Here is a 17,484-nt window from a genome sequence, read left to right as displayed (position 1 = left end):
CAACATATTAACTTGTATGAAAATAATTACTCAAATTTGAAGAGGTCCCCTGGAACACTTGGAGACTTGCCCTTTTCTTTTTTTTTTTTTTTTGCAATAAATAAGCTATTCTTTGTACAGGATGTTTTTGTAATGCTCTATCATAAGTTGAAATAATCAGTTCTAGTGGAGCCTGAGATTTTCCATTTCTCTGGAAATAACATCTTAACCTAAAGATTTCATGGCTGTTCGACAGAACTGTAAACAAATCCTTGTAGTTTTAACTGTAATAACATGACTGACTTCACTGTTTCTCTCAGGATTCTCCTGCCAATGGACCAAGAGGTCTTTTTGTGGGAGATCTTGTCACTAACCTGCAAGACTGCCCAGTTTATAGTGTAGAAGACTGGAATTCCTGTCTGGGAGACATTTCAGAGAAGTCACAGGTTGGCTACTGTGTAAGTGCAGCCACCCTACAGCAATTAAGCTTTCCAGCTAGAGGTATGACTTTAGGTGCTCTCTTCATTAATTTATATTGTAATTTTTTCATGTCTTAAAGACTATTTTGGTTTTAGGATTTGTTGGTGGGGACAGATTTCTCGTAAGTCAAGTCTGCTATCCTGTATTAAGCAGTGACCAACATGCCATTCATTTTTGTGAAATCTAAAAGTGAGGAAGAGGTAGACAGAAGAATTTTTCTGGTCTTCCAGTCATCCTATACAAATATCCTGTATGATCTGAATAATGAAATTTGCTTCTTCAGGATACTGCATAACTGGGTTATTAGCAGTAATACAATTATCTCCTCTATTTTCAGTTCAGTTATATGGATCAGCTCAGTGATCTTTTGCAGATGTAAATTCCACACATTACCTTACTGCTTTGATCAGCATGACATTACAAATTGTATGGCTTAACCCAATGATGTGCTTTATTACGGCCACTTCTTCTGATGTGTCTCACTGTATGGGTTTTATGTTTCATTTGCTCCTTCAACCTCACAAAGTCATTGCCCATAAACTCAGTTTTGTCTGGATTGCACATACTGCTTCTAGGAGTCAGTCTATTTCCTTCTGTTTTCATTTATACATTAGAGTGCTTGTTGCTGTAACAGCTTACCCCTGAGAAACAAAAAAAAAAGGTGAACGGAACTAAACTAGAACAATAAAGAAAAAATAAGCAGAACAGAAAAGGCCAGCTAAGTTAAAATGGCTGGATGTCTTGTGTCTGTCGCCGAGGCGAGCAGCTTTGGAGCGGAGTGCTCCAGCGCAGTGCACAGGGGGGTTTCCTGAACCAGGGGAGCCTCACGGGGAGCCGAGAGCTGCCAGGAGCCCGCAGCTCCCATGACAGCGGCTGATGAGACCTGGCCGGGGCCAGGAACAGCGGCGGCCGAGCCCCCCACACGTATAAAGGCAGCCCTGAGGGAGCGCCAGCCATTAGGAGCGCCGCCAACAGGGCGGGCAAGCAGGGCGTGGCGCGGCAGCAAGGGCGTGGCAGTTGGCACGACGGGGCATGCAGGAAGGGCGCTGAAGCTCTGCCAGCTCGACCAGGGAGCAATGGTATCCAGCCAGCAGAAAGCCACGCCCTCTCTAAGCTCTGTACCCACCACGGCTGACGCAGCTTCCCAGACAGCTCTGGTGGGGACACGCTGCCGCCCAGGTGCCAGGCCGCAGGCTGTGCCCTGCTCTTACGCCAGCACCAGAGGACAGCAGTGAGCACACCTGTGGGACGTGCGCCCAGGTAGGGGAACTCCTCCGCTTAGTGACAGAGCTCTGGGAGGAGGTGAGTAGGTTGAGGAGTATCAGGGAGTGTGAGATGGACTACTGGAACCACACCCTACCTTCCATGGGACAGGTCCAACAGGCAGACAGGATGCATGATACAGAGGATTCCCTACCCTCTCTCTGCCTGGCTGAACACAGTGACTTAAGGGATAGGGAGTAATGGCGACGAGTTCCTGCCCGGAGCACGTCTCCTCTGTGACCGCCCCACCTTCCCGGGTGCCCTTGCATAATGGTTGAGGCTCTGGAAGTGGAACCAAACAACAACGAGGACGATGGTTCATCTAGCTCGGAGGGGTCCAGGAGGTTAAGTCAGCCTACGCCCAGCGTCAGAACTGCTTCCATAAAAAAAAAAAAAAAAAAAAAAAAAAAAAAAAAGACAGGTAACTGTCATTGTCCCTCCCTTCTGAAGGGAACAGAAGGCCCAATATGCAGACCGGACCCACTTCTTAGGGAAGTCTGCTGCCTCCCTGGGGCCCGGGTTAAAGATCTGAAGAGAAAACTTCCTACCCTGGTACAGCCCTCAGATTATTATCCATTATTGATTTTTCAGGTAGGCAGCGATGAAATTGCAACAAGAAGTCCAAGGGCAATCAAGAGAGACTTCAGGGCCTTGGGACAACAGGTTAAGGGATCAGGACGACAATTAGTGTTTTCCTCTATCCTTCCAGTTGCAGGGAATGATGAAAGAAGAAACAGGAAGAGCCAGCAGATCAATACCTGGCTCCAAGCCTGGTGTCACCAACAGAATTTTGGGGTTTTTGATCATGGGTCAGTCTACATGACACCAGGCCTGCTGGTGACAGAGGGGACATACCTGTCTCAAAGAGGGAAAAGGATCTTTGCACAGGAGTTAGCAGGGCTCATTGAAAGAGCTTTAAACTAGATTTTAAGGGGGAAAGGAATAAAACCAGGCTCCCTAGAGATAAGTTTGGGGGCAGCACGCCAGTGTTTGAGGGATGGTGTGCTAGCAAGGTCCTTTGGTCTGCCATCTCAGTGGAGGTAGGGGATGGAGATCCATGCGGCAGCAAAGATGGAAGGCTTATTGATGCGCTAGAAGCCATGGAAGCTCCTGAGAAGAGTCACGTAGGAATTTTAGGGCTTCTCCCCCCAAAAAGGTGGCGGGACCAATAGCCCAACTGAAGTGCATCTACAGCAACACACACAGCATGTGTATCAAACAGGAGGAGCTGGAAGCCATTGTGCAGCAGGAAAACTATGATATCGTTTGCAATCATGGAAACCTGGTGGGATGACTCACACAACTGGAGTGCTGCAGTGGATGGCTATAAACTCTTCAGAAGGGATAGGCAAGGAAGCAGAGGCGGTGGGGCAGCCCTGTATGTTAGGGGGTCTTTTGACTGTCTAGAGCTTAATGGTGGTGACAATAGGGTTGAGTGTTTATGAGTAAGAATCAGGGGAAAGGCCAACAAGGCAGATACCACCCAACCAGGATGAAGAGACAGATGAAATACTCTGTAGGCATCTGGGAGAAGTCTCACAATCGCTAGCCCTTGTTCTCATGGGGGACTTCAACTTACCAGATGTCTGCTGGAAATACAATACAGCAGAGAGGAAACAGTCTAGGAGGTTCCTGCAGCGTGTGGAAGATAACTTCCTGACACAGCTGGCGAGTGAGCCAACTATGGAAGGTGCCCTGCTGGACCTGTTGTTCGCAAACAGAGAAGGACTTGTGGGTGATGTGATGGTTGGAGGCCATCTTGGGCACAGCGATCACGAAATTATAGTTTTCAATTCTTGGAGAAGTAAGGAGGGGGGTTAGTAGAACTGCCACCTTGGACTTCCAGAAGGCAGACTTTGGCCTGTTTAGGAGCCTGGTTGACAGAGTCCCTTGGGATGCAGTTCTGAAAGGCAGAGGAGTCCAGGAAGGCTGGACATTCTTCAAGAAGGAAATCTTAAAGGCACAGGAGCAGGCTGTCCCCATGTGCCGACAGACGAGCTGACAAAGAATAAGACTGGCCTGGCTGAACAGAGAGCTTTGGCTGGAACTCGGGGAAAAAAAGAGAGTTTATGAACTTTGGAAGAAGGGGCAGGCAACTCAGGAGGACTACAAAGATGTCATGACGTTATGCGGGGAGCAAATTAGAAGGGCCAAAGCCCAACTAGAACTTAATCTGGCTACTGCTGTAAAAGACAATAACAATGTTTCTAGAAATACATTAGCAACAAAAGGAGGGTGAAGGACAATCTCCATACTTTATTGGATGCAGGGGGGGAAATATAGTGACAAAGGATGAGGAAAAGGCTGAGGTACCTAATGCCTTCTTTGCCTCAGTCTTTAATAGTCAGACCAGTTGTTCTTGGGGTACCCAGCCCCCTGAGCTGGAAGGCAGGGATGGGGAGCAGAATGAAGCCCCCATAATCCAAGGGGAAATGGTTAGTGACCTGCTACACCACTTAGACACAAACAAGTCTCTGGGGCCAGATAGGATCCACTCAAGGGTACTGAGGGAGCTGGCAGAAGTGCTCACCAAGCCACTTTCAATCATTTATCAGCAGTCCTGGCTAACCGGGGAGGTCCCAGTTGACTGGAAGTTAGCAAATGTGATGCCCATCAACAAGAAGGGACAGAAGGAGGATCCAGGGAACTACAGGCCTGTCAGTCTGATGTCAGTGCTGGGGAAGGTTGTGGAGCAGATCATCGTGAGTGCCATCAAGTACTGGTGAGGCCACACCTCGAATACGGTGCTCAGTTTTGGGCCCCTCACTACAAGAAAGACATTGAGGTGCTGGAGCGCGTCCGAACGGCAAGGAAGCTGGTGAAGGCTCTAGAGAACAAGTCCTATGGGGAGTGGCTGAGGCAACTGGGGTTGTTTAATCTGGAGAAAGGGAGGCTGAGGGGAGACCTTACTGCTCTCTACAACTACCTAAAAGGAGGTTGTAGCAAGGTGGGTGTTGGTCTCTTTTCCCAAGTAACAAGTGATAGGACAAGAGGAAACGGCCTCGAGTTGTGCCAGGGGAGGCTTAGATTGGATTTTAGGAAAAATTTCTTCACCGAAAGTGTTGTTAAGCATTGGAACAGGCTGCACAGGGAAGTGGTTGAGTCACCATCCCTGGAGGTATTTAGAAGACGTGTAGGTGTGGTGCTTACGGACATGGTTTAGTGGTGGACTTGGCAGTGCTAGGTTAATGGTTGGACTCGATGATCTTGAAGGTCTTTTCTAATCTAAATGATTCTGTGATTCTATGATTCTATGCCCTAAAGCTCTCTAGAGCTTTTTTTCATGCAAGCATCTATGGAGACTGAATTCCAAAGGTAATGGGCTGCCGCTGGGCAAAACCTCCATGATACTATTCAGAGCTTCAAAATTGTCACTGAATTTTTCCATTATACTGGAAGTAAACAGGTCAGGCAGCTCGACTACCCATGTTTTTTGATGCATTATAGTTCTTTTGTGAGACTAAAAAGGTAATCTTTTTTTTTTTTTTTTAGTATGTAAGGAAAGTAATCTTACAGCTGGAACTACAATAAATATTTAAACTGGAAACTAGTGGAGTATGAATAAGATCCTGCTTTTAGAGACTTAGCAATTCGGATTATCCCTCCGAAGAGGAGGGCAACTTTGGCACATGCTTTCAGCTAAGCAGGGATGGCAAGTAAGAACCAACTCTTAGATGGTGTAGGTCTGTATGCTCAGATTCTGCTGTTCTCTGAAATGCAGTTTCAGAGTCATGGATAATAAAACTGCATATTCTGCAATTGAACCAGTCCTATTTAGATTGAAATACTAGACACTTAATACTAGAGAGTCAATATTGCTTCCAAGCTTGGTTGCTGTATTGTGTTAGCAGCCCATTGTCCCACTGCTGCATTCTAATCAGACCAGTCTGTCTGCATTTTAGGAGCCATAGCTGCCTCCAGCAGTGAGAAGTATTCCTCTGAAATTAAATGAACTCTGTGCGGTCGCTAGCAGCTGTCATTTGTCAAAATCTTCACAGTTCACAACTTGACATAAATACAGAATATTAATAAAAATGTATCTAGCAAATGGACCCTATCTACTTGACCATAAAACAAATGGAGAGTAAACTATTTGACTGTGAAGCTAGACAGAAAACAATGCCCCAAGGACCTTCCTGAAATTAAAAAAAAAAAAGTGTTTTCAATGTAGTTTATAAGGAAATTAATTTCATGGTCATTCACTGTTCAAAAATACATGTGGTTGCTTAGCCTCAGGGTACTTGAAAAAAGGATTGTATGGTACAGTGCTTGCACCTGTAAGCCCCAGGCATAAAGCTCCATGTTAGTGGACTGCAGGTGATGCAGTGATAAATCAGCAACCAGTATCACAGGCTCAATCTACCTAAGGAAGGTACTGCATTGTTGCTGTGACACAGATTCCAACAGTGACTATTTTGTGCTTTTTTTAAAAGCTGTTGCTGTAGACTAAATTAGGATTAATTCATTTAACAAACATCCTTACAAAGATTCTGTACCAGACTATTTAAATCACAGTTTAAACCATCACTTACTCACTGCTGCAGCCTTCAAGGCTTGGAAAGCTGTCAAAACCTGCATCTTGTAAAGGCTTTCACATTTTAAAGAGGACGTTTTGAGTCTTGGTCATTTCCATAGCCAGCCAGTGAAATCAGTACAGTAGCAGGTAAAAAATTTCTATGCCAAACTTTAATGCAAGTTGGAGGCAATGGATAAAAGTATTTTGTAACTCATAATGCTCAGAACATTGCAGTGATAGACCCCAGTTTTCCAAGGAGATTTTTTGAGACGAAAAAATCAGTATGTGACATGACTGAAATCAGGTGACATTGTTAAAGTAGTGAAGCTTGTTTTTAGTTGTGATTGAACCACAGCTAGGCTCTGTGAATTACTGTAATTCTTGGAGACTACAGAATGATTGTTTTACTTTATTCAGAGACTAATTTCTTTTCAGGAAGTTACTATAATATTGACCATTTGCTCTATGCCTATGTTCTTTAGTCTATAGAAGACTCGATGGCACAGTTGAATGTTGTAGTAACAACAGCCTCACAGACATTTGCTTTTCATATAGCAATAACTTGGACAGCCACCTGGTAAGTTACTTAAACTGCTAATTCTGTTTGGTAAATCTGAAATTATTTAAATTAAATTAGTAATGTTTACCAACATTTATGCAGCATAGTCAAGTGCTTAAGAATACCTACAGTTTGTAATAAAGGTGTATGGGTATGTTATTCTCCCCATTTACAGCTTAAAAAACTGAAGTATTAGTTACGATTTTTCCCATGATCAATCAGGGAGTGTCTGGAAGAACCAGAAGAGATCTTACACCCCTCATTCCTTTAGGCAGAAAGACACCTCCCCCATGGTCACCACTGGATAAGAATATTTGTGAGAAAAAAACAAAAAAAACTTTTGAGAACAAGGTGAAATTGCTTATTTTGGTGCTTCAGTCTTTAAAGGTACTAAGCACTACAGGCAAGGCAAAGCCCTGGACAATCTGTTCTGTTATTTTGTCTGAAGCCAGTAGTGCTGCTCACTAGGTTAAACTAAAAACATGCAAGAGAAGGTCCTAGAGATTGCCCAGTTTTTCACTATGTTGATTTTCTTGTAACATGTGGAAACCTATAAAGTTTCTCAGTAGGATTTTTACTTACTCTCTTCAAAATACAGAAATGTTTGTTAAAATACAGGATCCATTTTGACAGTGATGTAATATTTCTAACAGTTGTCTTTACGAGGAAAAGAGCACAAGTACCAACTGTGTAAACTTTTCTACATGTACCAGTTTGTTATTGTTCTAACCTCTAGTGATAAATACCTAAAGAAATGGAAATCAGTCTGTTCCTACATCTGGTATGTTTACAGTTTCTGTCATGGTAAACTTCACACTCCAGGGTGTTTTTGTGGTATTTAACCACTAAGAATTGAGCACAAACCAGCAGTTCATTTGAAACATGACAGTGGCTGGTAATATCCCGGAGTTCAGCAAGATTTGATAAATCACTACCCCACTGAGTTTTGACATTCTTAAGCCCATAGCTGCTACTTAGGAACAGAGAAGAAATAAAAGCATCCAGAAGCCTGTGACCTTCAAGTGTCCTTAGACTGGCTGTGAGTTTTCGAACAATTATTTTAAATAGTCTTTGCAGTGCTATGCAGCAGTATTTGAAAGTGTGCCCTCTCCCCCTCATTAGAATAGAAAGAGCTTGTATTGAGGTTGATGGAGAGTGTCTGACACTCATGCCTCTATGGGGAGTGTAACTATCAGGACAAGAAGCAAGAAGATCTTTTTTTTTTTTTTTTTTCCCCCCTAAGGCAAACAGTAGATGAAGAACTTTCCTTGCTTGTGTTTAAGAACAAAAGGAAAATTATCACTGAGCTTTTATGAGAGACATGAGGGGGAAAAACAATTTCCTGTTCCTTTCTGCTATACTCTCTTTGGCCTGTGGGGAGCAAGAGAGATCTGGTCTTTCAGACTGCAGAGTGAAAGAGTGTTACAGGTAGGCCTGGGGGACACAGCGCTGCATTAAGTCCTGTGTTCATCTTGGTTGAGAATGGTTTCTTAGCTACCACACAGCCGGTAGGTTTGTTGGTTTGTTTGCTGAACATAAGGTTTTGTTGAGCTAAATGAGGTTTTAGATCAGTGAAGACTAAAACTTCTTAAACACGTAAGTCATTAGTATGTTGATGCAGGCTCTGTTCTTTAGAAATCACTGACTTTTGTTTAGATGCCTTGATTTTTTGTTGTGCATGTGTGTATCTTTTTTAAAAATAGTTAGCTTTTATTTTGGTACATGTGCACACCCTCTCTTCCACATTCCACCAAAAATGGAATTACAGGTTGAATATGTATCAGGTAGAGCTTCTGCAGGGTTTGACAAAAAAAGCCCAAAAAATCAGATTTCAGCTCTTTATGGGCTGGTAGTATATCAGTGAGGCACTTCCTTTGCTTTGAAAAGGAATATATAGTACCTTTTATTCTGATCTGTTGGAAAATATTTTTAAATTTGATAATCATTTTAAATGCCCTTTGCAGTATGCCTGTCTGCCAGCACGAAAAGTTGTTGAGGCCAGCAAAGTTTGTCGAACCAACATGGACTGCCAGAAGGACTTTGTTCCAGGCTTTTGTGTGACTCCTTCTTTAGAGAACCAGACAAGGCTAATCAGGGTAAAACATCCACCCCATATTGACATGCTGTATGTAGGACACCCCATGCATCTTCAGTACACAGGTTGGTATTATTTATTAAAACAGTTTAACAAAAAAGATTTCTAATATGGTTTACTTTGCCTGGCTGCTTGAACAAGGTCTTGGAGTGCTTGTCAGTTAACCTGTTTAATGCAGAATCCATTTCTTGTTACAGCCAGTGGAGAGACATGGACTACTCAGGCCTAAAATGAAATGGGCACAGTGCAATGAGTTATGAAGGTAATAGAAACCATATGTGATATGAGATGGTTGTTTTTTCAGAAAAGTATGCAAGGACTATTTCTATAACAGTTCTCACTCGGCTTAGTCATGGGAACCAGGCATCTGCATTTTCCTAACACATAAACTTCTCAAAATGCTACTGTAAAATCTCTAGGGCATCTTGCTCTAACACCTTGCCTGGAATATTAGCATGACTGCTTAAATCACACCTAATATCCAAGTATCTGTGACAGATTCCCATGACTACTGAGCCACAAGTACAAATCACAACATAGTTTTTTCCTGATTTTTTTTTTTATTTATTTGACTGCCCTAAATTAAATAATGTATAACAGTTTAGTTCCTTACTTTGAAACAGACTATGGCTCTCCTTTAGGCAAGCTTATATGCTTGAGCCAGGTATACAAGTAAAAAGTAATTCTGCTCCTGGAGCAAGTATGGAAAGAATGAACAAACTCATTAACATCCCTACTTAGTAGCTTGAGTGGCATGGTGAAAATTAGCTTCAGATGGGCTTAAAGTACCAAGTGTTAAACTACTGTCCCTTCCTGTGAGGAACCTATCTGTTCCTCACAGACAGCTGTGGCACACAGACATACCTCACAGGGGGAGATTTTACTTCAGACACCTCGAAGTACCTCCTTAGCAAGGCATTGTACTTTTCTGAATAAGCACTGGAATTAGGTACAAAAGAGCTTTAGAAACAGTGATGAAATCTGGTAGTGTAAATCTATTAGCATTCTTGCATAAACATATTTTTAGTTAATCTGTCAGCCTTTATCTTTCTGTGCTGGTCGTATTTTGATACTCTGTGACAAATTTTTTATTTCTACTTGTTCACACTGTACCCTCGTTTAAGCCCAAAATATGACCTCTTCACTTGTTATTTCTGCCCTCTTGCCATTTAGGAAGAAAGCATTGTTCACCTGTGTGATATCAACACACAGTTGTGTATTTGATGACATGTATTCCAAATGCAGCAACAAATTTTGAGGGTAGAGTTTGATAATTAAAGTTCCCTTTCTTGGTCTCTAACAATACAAACTGTAGGTACTCTAGAACAATTGATATTGTTCTCTTTTCTAATATGTTGGAGCAATGGAGTTTTAGTTAGTGTTTCCTACTGAACAGTAATTCCGCAAAACAATTGAACCTGTCAGTGTTTCAGAAGACAGAAAATAATGTTATTGCATCTAAAGAGAGAGTTCTACTTCAAGAAGTTACTGTGTGAAAGTACAATTCGCATTGTATTTACAGGAATATCATTCTGAAGTGATTTACTGTACCCTGGGAATTGCACATTGAATGTTTTAATTTGAAGGCTAAAAACTTGACTTTATTACAAACTTTGCTGCAAATGCAACCTATGCTCTATGTTCTCCTTCGAAAAACACCAGAGCTAAAATTATAGGATCCTGGCTTGGGCAGCAGGTAGTCTGCTGCACCATCGTAGAGTTCCATGCATTCAAATGAAACAACTTGTAAATATTTCAGACATAACTTTGCACTGTACAATACTGGCTTGGGGCCAACAGGTTTGATTTTCTTTTTTCCCCAAATGTGACTGATCAGAATCTGGTAACCATTTTTTTACAGTTAAGAAAGGAAAATAATTTCTTCCTCTACTGTGTGAATTTTGAAATAGGAATACGTTTTAGTGGAATGCCTTATTCTTTAGTGTGATCTTTCTGCCTGCAGGAAACATTACTTTTTAGAGTGGTGCCTACATTTAACACACAAGCTAATACAGGAGTTGCACTACTGTGTGCTATGACTTTACTTTCTCTAGAAATGTCACTAAAGTAATGTTTGAAAAACATTCTAAAATTATGCATGTATCATTTTCTATTTAGGCTTGTATTGTTGTCATGATAATCTTGATTTATGGAGAAGCAGTAATTATTTCATATTTTAATTTGAAGCTAGCTTCCAGATACAACATTTTTAAAAATTTATATCCATATTATCTACTTATAAGAAATAGGCTACACAGCTTACTTCTATAAAATGTTTCTGTTTCCTCAAAGTAAAATATCCTAGCAAAAATATTTTTGTTGATAGGGATGCTATATATAGCCCTTGTTTCCAGTATAAAAAAAAACCTGTAAAGAATCATAATCCTAAATGAACTTACAGTGCTTGAGATTTGGCCAAAACTGAAACAGAAGGAATGATCAGGAATGCATGTTGTTTAGAATGGACACATTGATTAATCCTTTTAATTAGCATTCTCTCTGTAAAAAGTATCTACTGTAATCCAATATAAATTCATACTGTGGGTTTAATTCATGTGGTATTACTCAAGACTTCAGACTTCTCTTATTGCAGGCCAGTTATGCTCTGGAGGCTCTCCCTGTGTTGGACAGATGATATGTAAGGTTGAAATGGAGGGCCCTGTCATTATTGCCATGCAACTTTGCAGTGTTTCATCTTTATTTTGTATGGGGTTTTTTATTCCTTCATGTGATTTCTGGTATTGCAAAATCTTGGCTTCCTTCTCTGGCCCTTGTTGGTTGGGAAGAATCTGGTGACTAACAGTCACATTTGGAATTCACACTGCTTGAGGGAAGATCATATCCCTGAATGTTACTGTATCAGCATTGCCCATCAGGGATCAAAAACTGCAAGAATTCCTTCATGAAAAGAAGATGGAACTTACCTAGAAGATAATTTCCCCAAACTGCACAAGTCTTCTACTTCTGTTGTATCCAGGTCTTCTAAAAAAAAGTCACTTCCTAGCTTTGAGAAGTTTTTTGGGCAACAACAGCCATAATCCCAGATGAAGGTCTATCTGGCACAGTCTGGTTTCTCAGTATTTCCATGCTTGTTTCCCCTTATTGCTGAGGATGATCCTTCTTTGCTTTCAACCCAGATTTAAAGGGTTACATGTATAGTTCTTCTGGAGACCACACAGAAATATCTCATACCGTACTGTCCCTCTCCTCCATAGCATATATGCCCTTTCCCCCATGAAGGTGTTTTGAAAAGATCTTTGGTCAACCTAGTCTCCAAATCACTTCTGATTAAAATTGTGTCTGTTGTGCATTCTTCTCAATATTTGCCAACACCATCTAGCATTAGCCAACAAAACAAATGTTAATTCCAGGTCAAAGAATTGTTTAATTAGAGCGGGAAAAACAATGACTGTTTCCTCTCACCCAGCCTCATTCCTGTTCACCTCTTCCCAGCAGTGTCTTTTGAAGGCAAGCCTGGAGAACATAATTTCTGTAATTCTTTTGTTATTCCTCGAAGGACAGATTTGCCTGCTGCCATTAGGTTTGATGCATTACAGCCCCTAAATTCATTGCCTCATATTACAGTGTCCAGAGCTCAGTCCAGCAACTTCCTGAAGAGTTTCTTTGTGTTTTGGAGATTGCTTCAGCAGCAAGGTTTGGAGTTTAGATCCATGTCTAGTGGCTGTCAGGGACAACAGGCAGTTTGTTGGAACAAAGAGGGAAGGAGATTAGTGATCTATTCTCAATGTAGGCACAACTTCAGGTTCAGGATGGTGACTTGTTAATGGCCATTAGGTGTTTGTCAAGAGGCAGTCAAGCTTTGAAATTACGGTATATTGCAGTGTGTGTCTTTTGAAACCTTTGAATACACTGGCTGCCTCAGCCTTTTTGCTATTTTGGCTGATGAACAAGAGGTCTAATCAGATGTTCTGATACCAGCCTTCAGCTTGATGGGTTGTTTGCTTTGGATATCACTTGACTTGGATGGCTCTGACTTTCTGAGCTGGGTGGTGTCCAGGGTTTCTGTCTGTTACGTTCTTCACTCAGTAGTCCAACAGACATTTATTTTCTCTTAGTTCCCCTAAATCAAAGGTCTTTCTTAAGCTAAGGTAAGAGAGAATGTGATTTTCAAGTTGTCTTGGTGCAGTTGTGGCAGTTTTGGGATTGGAAAGTTCTCTGCTTGCTGCCACACCAACCCCATTCTTTTTTTGGGACTCCTTGCTGTCCAAATCTCTCCATCCCATGGTATGCTTGCTGGTTGGACTAATTATCGCTTCTGACTCGTCAGAAGGGCCGCTTTTAACAGAAGAAAATGTGGTTATGTGACTGAGTGGACCAGTTCTCTGCCTCATGTGCCTTTGGAACTACTTCCCCTTCGTCTTTGTTCTGGTGTGCTTGAATTGATTATTGAACCTGAAGAAATCTGATCTCACTCTTAACTAATATATACTTAGCAGCACTTCTGGCATGTTATGTGCTAGTGCTGTGAGGTCCCCAGTGTTGTCTTAGCCTATGACTTTAAAATTTCTCAAAGGGTGGGTTAAATTGTTCCTTTCCCAAGGGATGTTTATATGAGTGGGATCTGAACTCTTGCTTTCACATATCTCTGTGGAGATGGTATTTCTTATGGCTGTAACTTTTTCCCAGGCTGGTAGGGAAAATGCAGGCCCTTGTGGCTGGCCTCAACTCGCTTCCAAAGTTGTTCTTTAGGGACAGAGTGACTATGGTTGATACTGTGCAAGCTCATTCTTAAGGTGATTTTCTAATTCTGCCTTAATTTACCTAAACCTCTTCCTTCTGGGGATAAGACTCTGCTATGCTGTGAGTGGAGCCTTCTAGTAGGAAAGGTGTCTTTCTTCCAGCTGTCACAGAACTGAGGCTTTCAAATGGTCCCCGAGGCTGACAGACTGAGACTGCTGTTTACTCTGAAAGACTGCATCAAGACTTTTTATGAGACAACCCCCGTACTAACAGGGTGCACTCTGGGAGGTCTCAAGCTACCTCAATTTTCTTTGAGAAAATAAACATTTGACATGCACTCAGCTGAAACTTCATGTACACCTTCAAAGAAGTTACAGGACTAAAGAAGTGTTTCAAGGTCATGTGGTGCTTGACACTGCAATTTTCCAGTCGCTATTTATAGGAAAGATGCCGAGTCCCACTTCCCAGGTTTTTAAGTTGCACTAAGTTACATCTTGGAGTGACTTAAGGTATCATGTGAAGACAGAAAAAGATGCTACTTATGTACTGGCTAACTGGTGTTAAGGTGTGTAATGCAGCTGTGCATCATCTCATAGCCTTTGCTTTCTCAGAGTGACCCCAGAACTCTGCTCCCTACGTGCCCCGTTCCTATACACCATGAGCTCAGCCTCAGGTCGGGGCGATTTTCTGCAGCTACTGCAAGAGGAGAATTTTCTGGCCTTCAGAGAAAGTACACATGTGCACCCACAGTATGAATGTGTACATGTGGACTGCATATGTTGAAAAAGTCTGGTAACTATAATCTCTTTTTATGTGTTTTTCTTTGAAAAGGACTTATATTATGCAATGTGGTCTTTATGACTACAGATGTCCAGTTGCCTCTGAAAGTATGTATCTTAGATCTACATTTACTGAAATTATGCTAATTGTATTTTGTGGAGTGACTTTACTATGATAGTGACCACGTTTAAGAAAGATTTAACGGCTGCACTCTTTTAAAAACAAAAACCAAGCAAAACCATATTTAGATTAGTTATTCATCCTTGAAGAAATGTCATTTCAGATCTGATTTTTCTGCAGAATTATAATTAAAATTCATAATGTTATAATCCTGGAATGACTGTTCGTGTTTTGTGTATCTTTATATTTTCATTTCAGTGAGTCTCAGCAGTTTTGTACCAAGACAAAACTTTCTAAGCATCGATCTGCCTGTGGTGATTGAGACATTTTGCAAGTATCCTTTGAAGTATGTTTGTTCTTTTAAGGCAAGAAGGGAACTGTTTAGAATTTGGTGACCCAGTGAAATTTCAGTTGGATATCATTTTAGACAGGCTGCCCTGAAACATTTCTGTAGAGTTTTGACATCTTTATCCCATCTCTGCATTGATTATTGTTCATGTGCCAAGCTCAAAATGAAATCTCTCACTTTCTTGGGCTTAGCAGGATATTTTTGGTCAGTGGTTTTTTTAAGTCTTTCTTGAGGGTGAGTCTTAACATCTCTGACGAGAAAGTCAAAGTAAGCCTGAATTTACAGCAGGACAAATGAGATGTTATTGCTAGCTTTGGTATGTCAGAGTTTTATCATTTTTCAGTCATTATACTGAGCTAAATAACAAGGTATGGTGGTTCTTTTTGTTTTTTTCCTTCAACAGAAAAGAAAACTTTCAAAAAGCAGGGTGACAATTCAGTTAAAACATGCTTATTAATGAATGAGATGATATATGTATGCATACATAAAGGGTAGTAGGCTTGAATGTGGCTAACCTAAGAACCCTTAGCCTTAGACACTAAAATGTTTATGCGTGGCTGTAAAACAATTAAACAGTATAGTTCAGTGTAGTCTATAAAACTAGAGTAAAGATGCTACATAAGCTCCCTTTTTCTGGGAACACACCAAGGTTCACACTGACCCAGCTGCTTTCTGAGTTATATGTCATCACTCCTTGTCCAGCCATTATAGGATGGAGGTAGGTATTACAGTAAGCAAGCCTTTACCAACAATAAAAATTATCTACCCTTGCCTCATTCTCATGTGCACATGCACGTACAGAAATCCACTTAACTTTTCTGGCTAACAGGTAAGTAGGAGAGAGAGGCCAGATTTCCAATTATATTCTAGCCATTTACTTACTCCAGCAAGGGAGTGTTTTGGAAAATATTCCTAATCATTATTTCATAGTTAGGTCATAGGTCTAGAATACCTTCTTACTTCAGGCATGGTATCAGAACTATAACTTCCCTCAAAACCACCCAGAGCAAGGAAGGTGTGGTTTTGCTGTCTCCTGCTTTCATCTGAGTTGTGAAGAGTGCAGGTTGTTTAAGTGTCCAAACCCAGTGCTTAAAAACAAATGAATCTATATAAAGGCAATTCTCTGAGCTGGTATGTTACAGTAAAATTCATTGTACTCATATAATTTCTGTGAAACAGAATGGCAGCTAAAAAAAATAACTCTCATGTTTCCCTCTGCACACTAGAAATAAAAAAAAAAATGTTTTGTATTAATATTTTTTTTTACATTTTCTTGGATGTTATTCATGAACCTTAACTAATGTCAACCAGGTACCTAATTTCACTGTCAGGAGCACTGGCAGTTATCAATGCTGTACCCTGCTTTGCTTTGGATGGTCAGTGGATATTAAATTCATTCCTGGAAGCCACTCTGAGCTCCCTGATTGTAGAAAAACAAAACAGAGAGCTTGTTGGCTTTTTAATTTTGCTTGCTGGTAGTGCACTTCTGGCTGCCAATGTTGCACTGGGACTTTGGATGGTGACAGCACGATAGAACGTTGGACACGCTTCCATCACTTCTCAAAGTATACAGAAATAATGAATCCATTGCCTTTTAAAACTTGTTCAGTACTGAGATTGAAATAATTCCCTTAAAATGACACTGAAAGAACAATCACTGGTGGCTGCTGTTTTAATTTAAAACTGTACAACATTGTGCCTGTGGTCATTGGAAATCTAATAGAAAGAAGTAGGAACCTTTTTATATAGTCTTTAAGCACTGTACTAATTTTGGAGAAATTGCATTGTAAAGTTTCAAAGGAAAAAGCCTAAGACTTAATTAATTAGATCTCAAAATAAGGGAATTATTTGGCCTCAAACATTTGTAAAGTGGGAGAAAAAAACACTTAGGTTTTATCTTATAATTTGAATAATTGTCAGAAAATCTGTGTGGGCTCTGATAATTTCTCAGTCAGCATAGTCTTGAGTGTCTTGGTTTGTTTTTTTTTAATCTGGTATTCTACCAAACTGGACTCCAAGCAGCCCTAAAGTCTGATCTGAAAATGGTGAAAAGCTAAGTAAATGCTTACCATGTGTTAATGAGAAGAGAGAGGCCATATGGGTTAGTTTCTTTCCTCTTCAGCTGGCCAAAATGACTGGAAGCATGTTGTCCTCAGGATGTAGATGAGAAGTGCCAATGTCTGTTAAGAATGAGGCATGTGGAAGGATAACAAAGCCCACATGTCTGTGTTTCTTACACATTCAGTTGTACATTATCATACGCAGCTGAAGATTTTTTAAAGGCAATATTTGTCAGCAATAGTTACGAGATAACTGAATTTTAGTATCTGAGTGCTGAAGTATGCTGTGCACAATTATTCCTACATGATAAGTAACATTTGTGTTGTTTTACTCAGAAAATAATACTGTATTATACCTGTTTACAGTTAAAAGTGAAACCTCTTGTTTTTATGGTGTCTGTCTTCTGATGCTATGCATGTAATAGGTACAGTAACTCACTGATGGTTTTCTGTTTTTCAAAGGGTTGTTTTCCTTTGCTAGGATTCATTCTGTTCAAAGATAGCTAACAAAGACGTTTAGCTGAAGCTGGTCTTGGATCAGAATTGTTTAGAGGAAGAATATGGTTGTAAATTGAACTGTTT

The 17,484-nt window shown here is 40.8% G+C and overlaps 1 protein-coding gene across 2 annotated transcripts in view; it reads left to right on the top strand.

Moving 5' to 3' along the window:
- Positions 1-17,060, top strand: part of MBTPS2 (membrane bound transcription factor peptidase, site 2) — a 37,391-nt gene extending 20,331 nt beyond the window's left edge. The window contains exons 7-11 of one of the 2 annotated variants that reach the window (XM_075707900.1): positions 300-480; positions 6,721-6,815; positions 8,762-8,957; positions 14,752-14,827; positions 16,154-17,060. In XM_075707900.1, coding sequence (XP_075564015.1) covers positions 300-480; positions 6,721-6,815; positions 8,762-8,957; positions 14,752-14,827; positions 16,154-16,376 — 771 coding nt within the window. In that variant the 3' untranslated portion in view covers positions 16,377-17,060. Of the gene's footprint in view, positions 1-299; positions 481-6,720; positions 6,816-8,761; positions 8,958-9,089; positions 9,155-14,751; positions 14,828-16,153 lie in introns of those variants that run through there. The other variant, XM_075707909.1, reaches the window with a different exon arrangement.
- Positions 17,061-17,484: the final 424 nt, after the last annotated feature.

Source organism: Pelecanus crispus, chromosome 1 (genome assembly GCF_030463565.1).
Source record: "Pelecanus crispus isolate bPelCri1 chromosome 1, bPelCri1.pri, whole genome shotgun sequence".
Classification (NCBI taxonomy): domain Eukaryota; kingdom Metazoa; phylum Chordata; class Aves; order Pelecaniformes; family Pelecanidae; genus Pelecanus; species Pelecanus crispus.
Note: the sequence above shows the minus strand (reverse complement) of the source record. Positions and strands in the feature narration are given on the sequence as shown.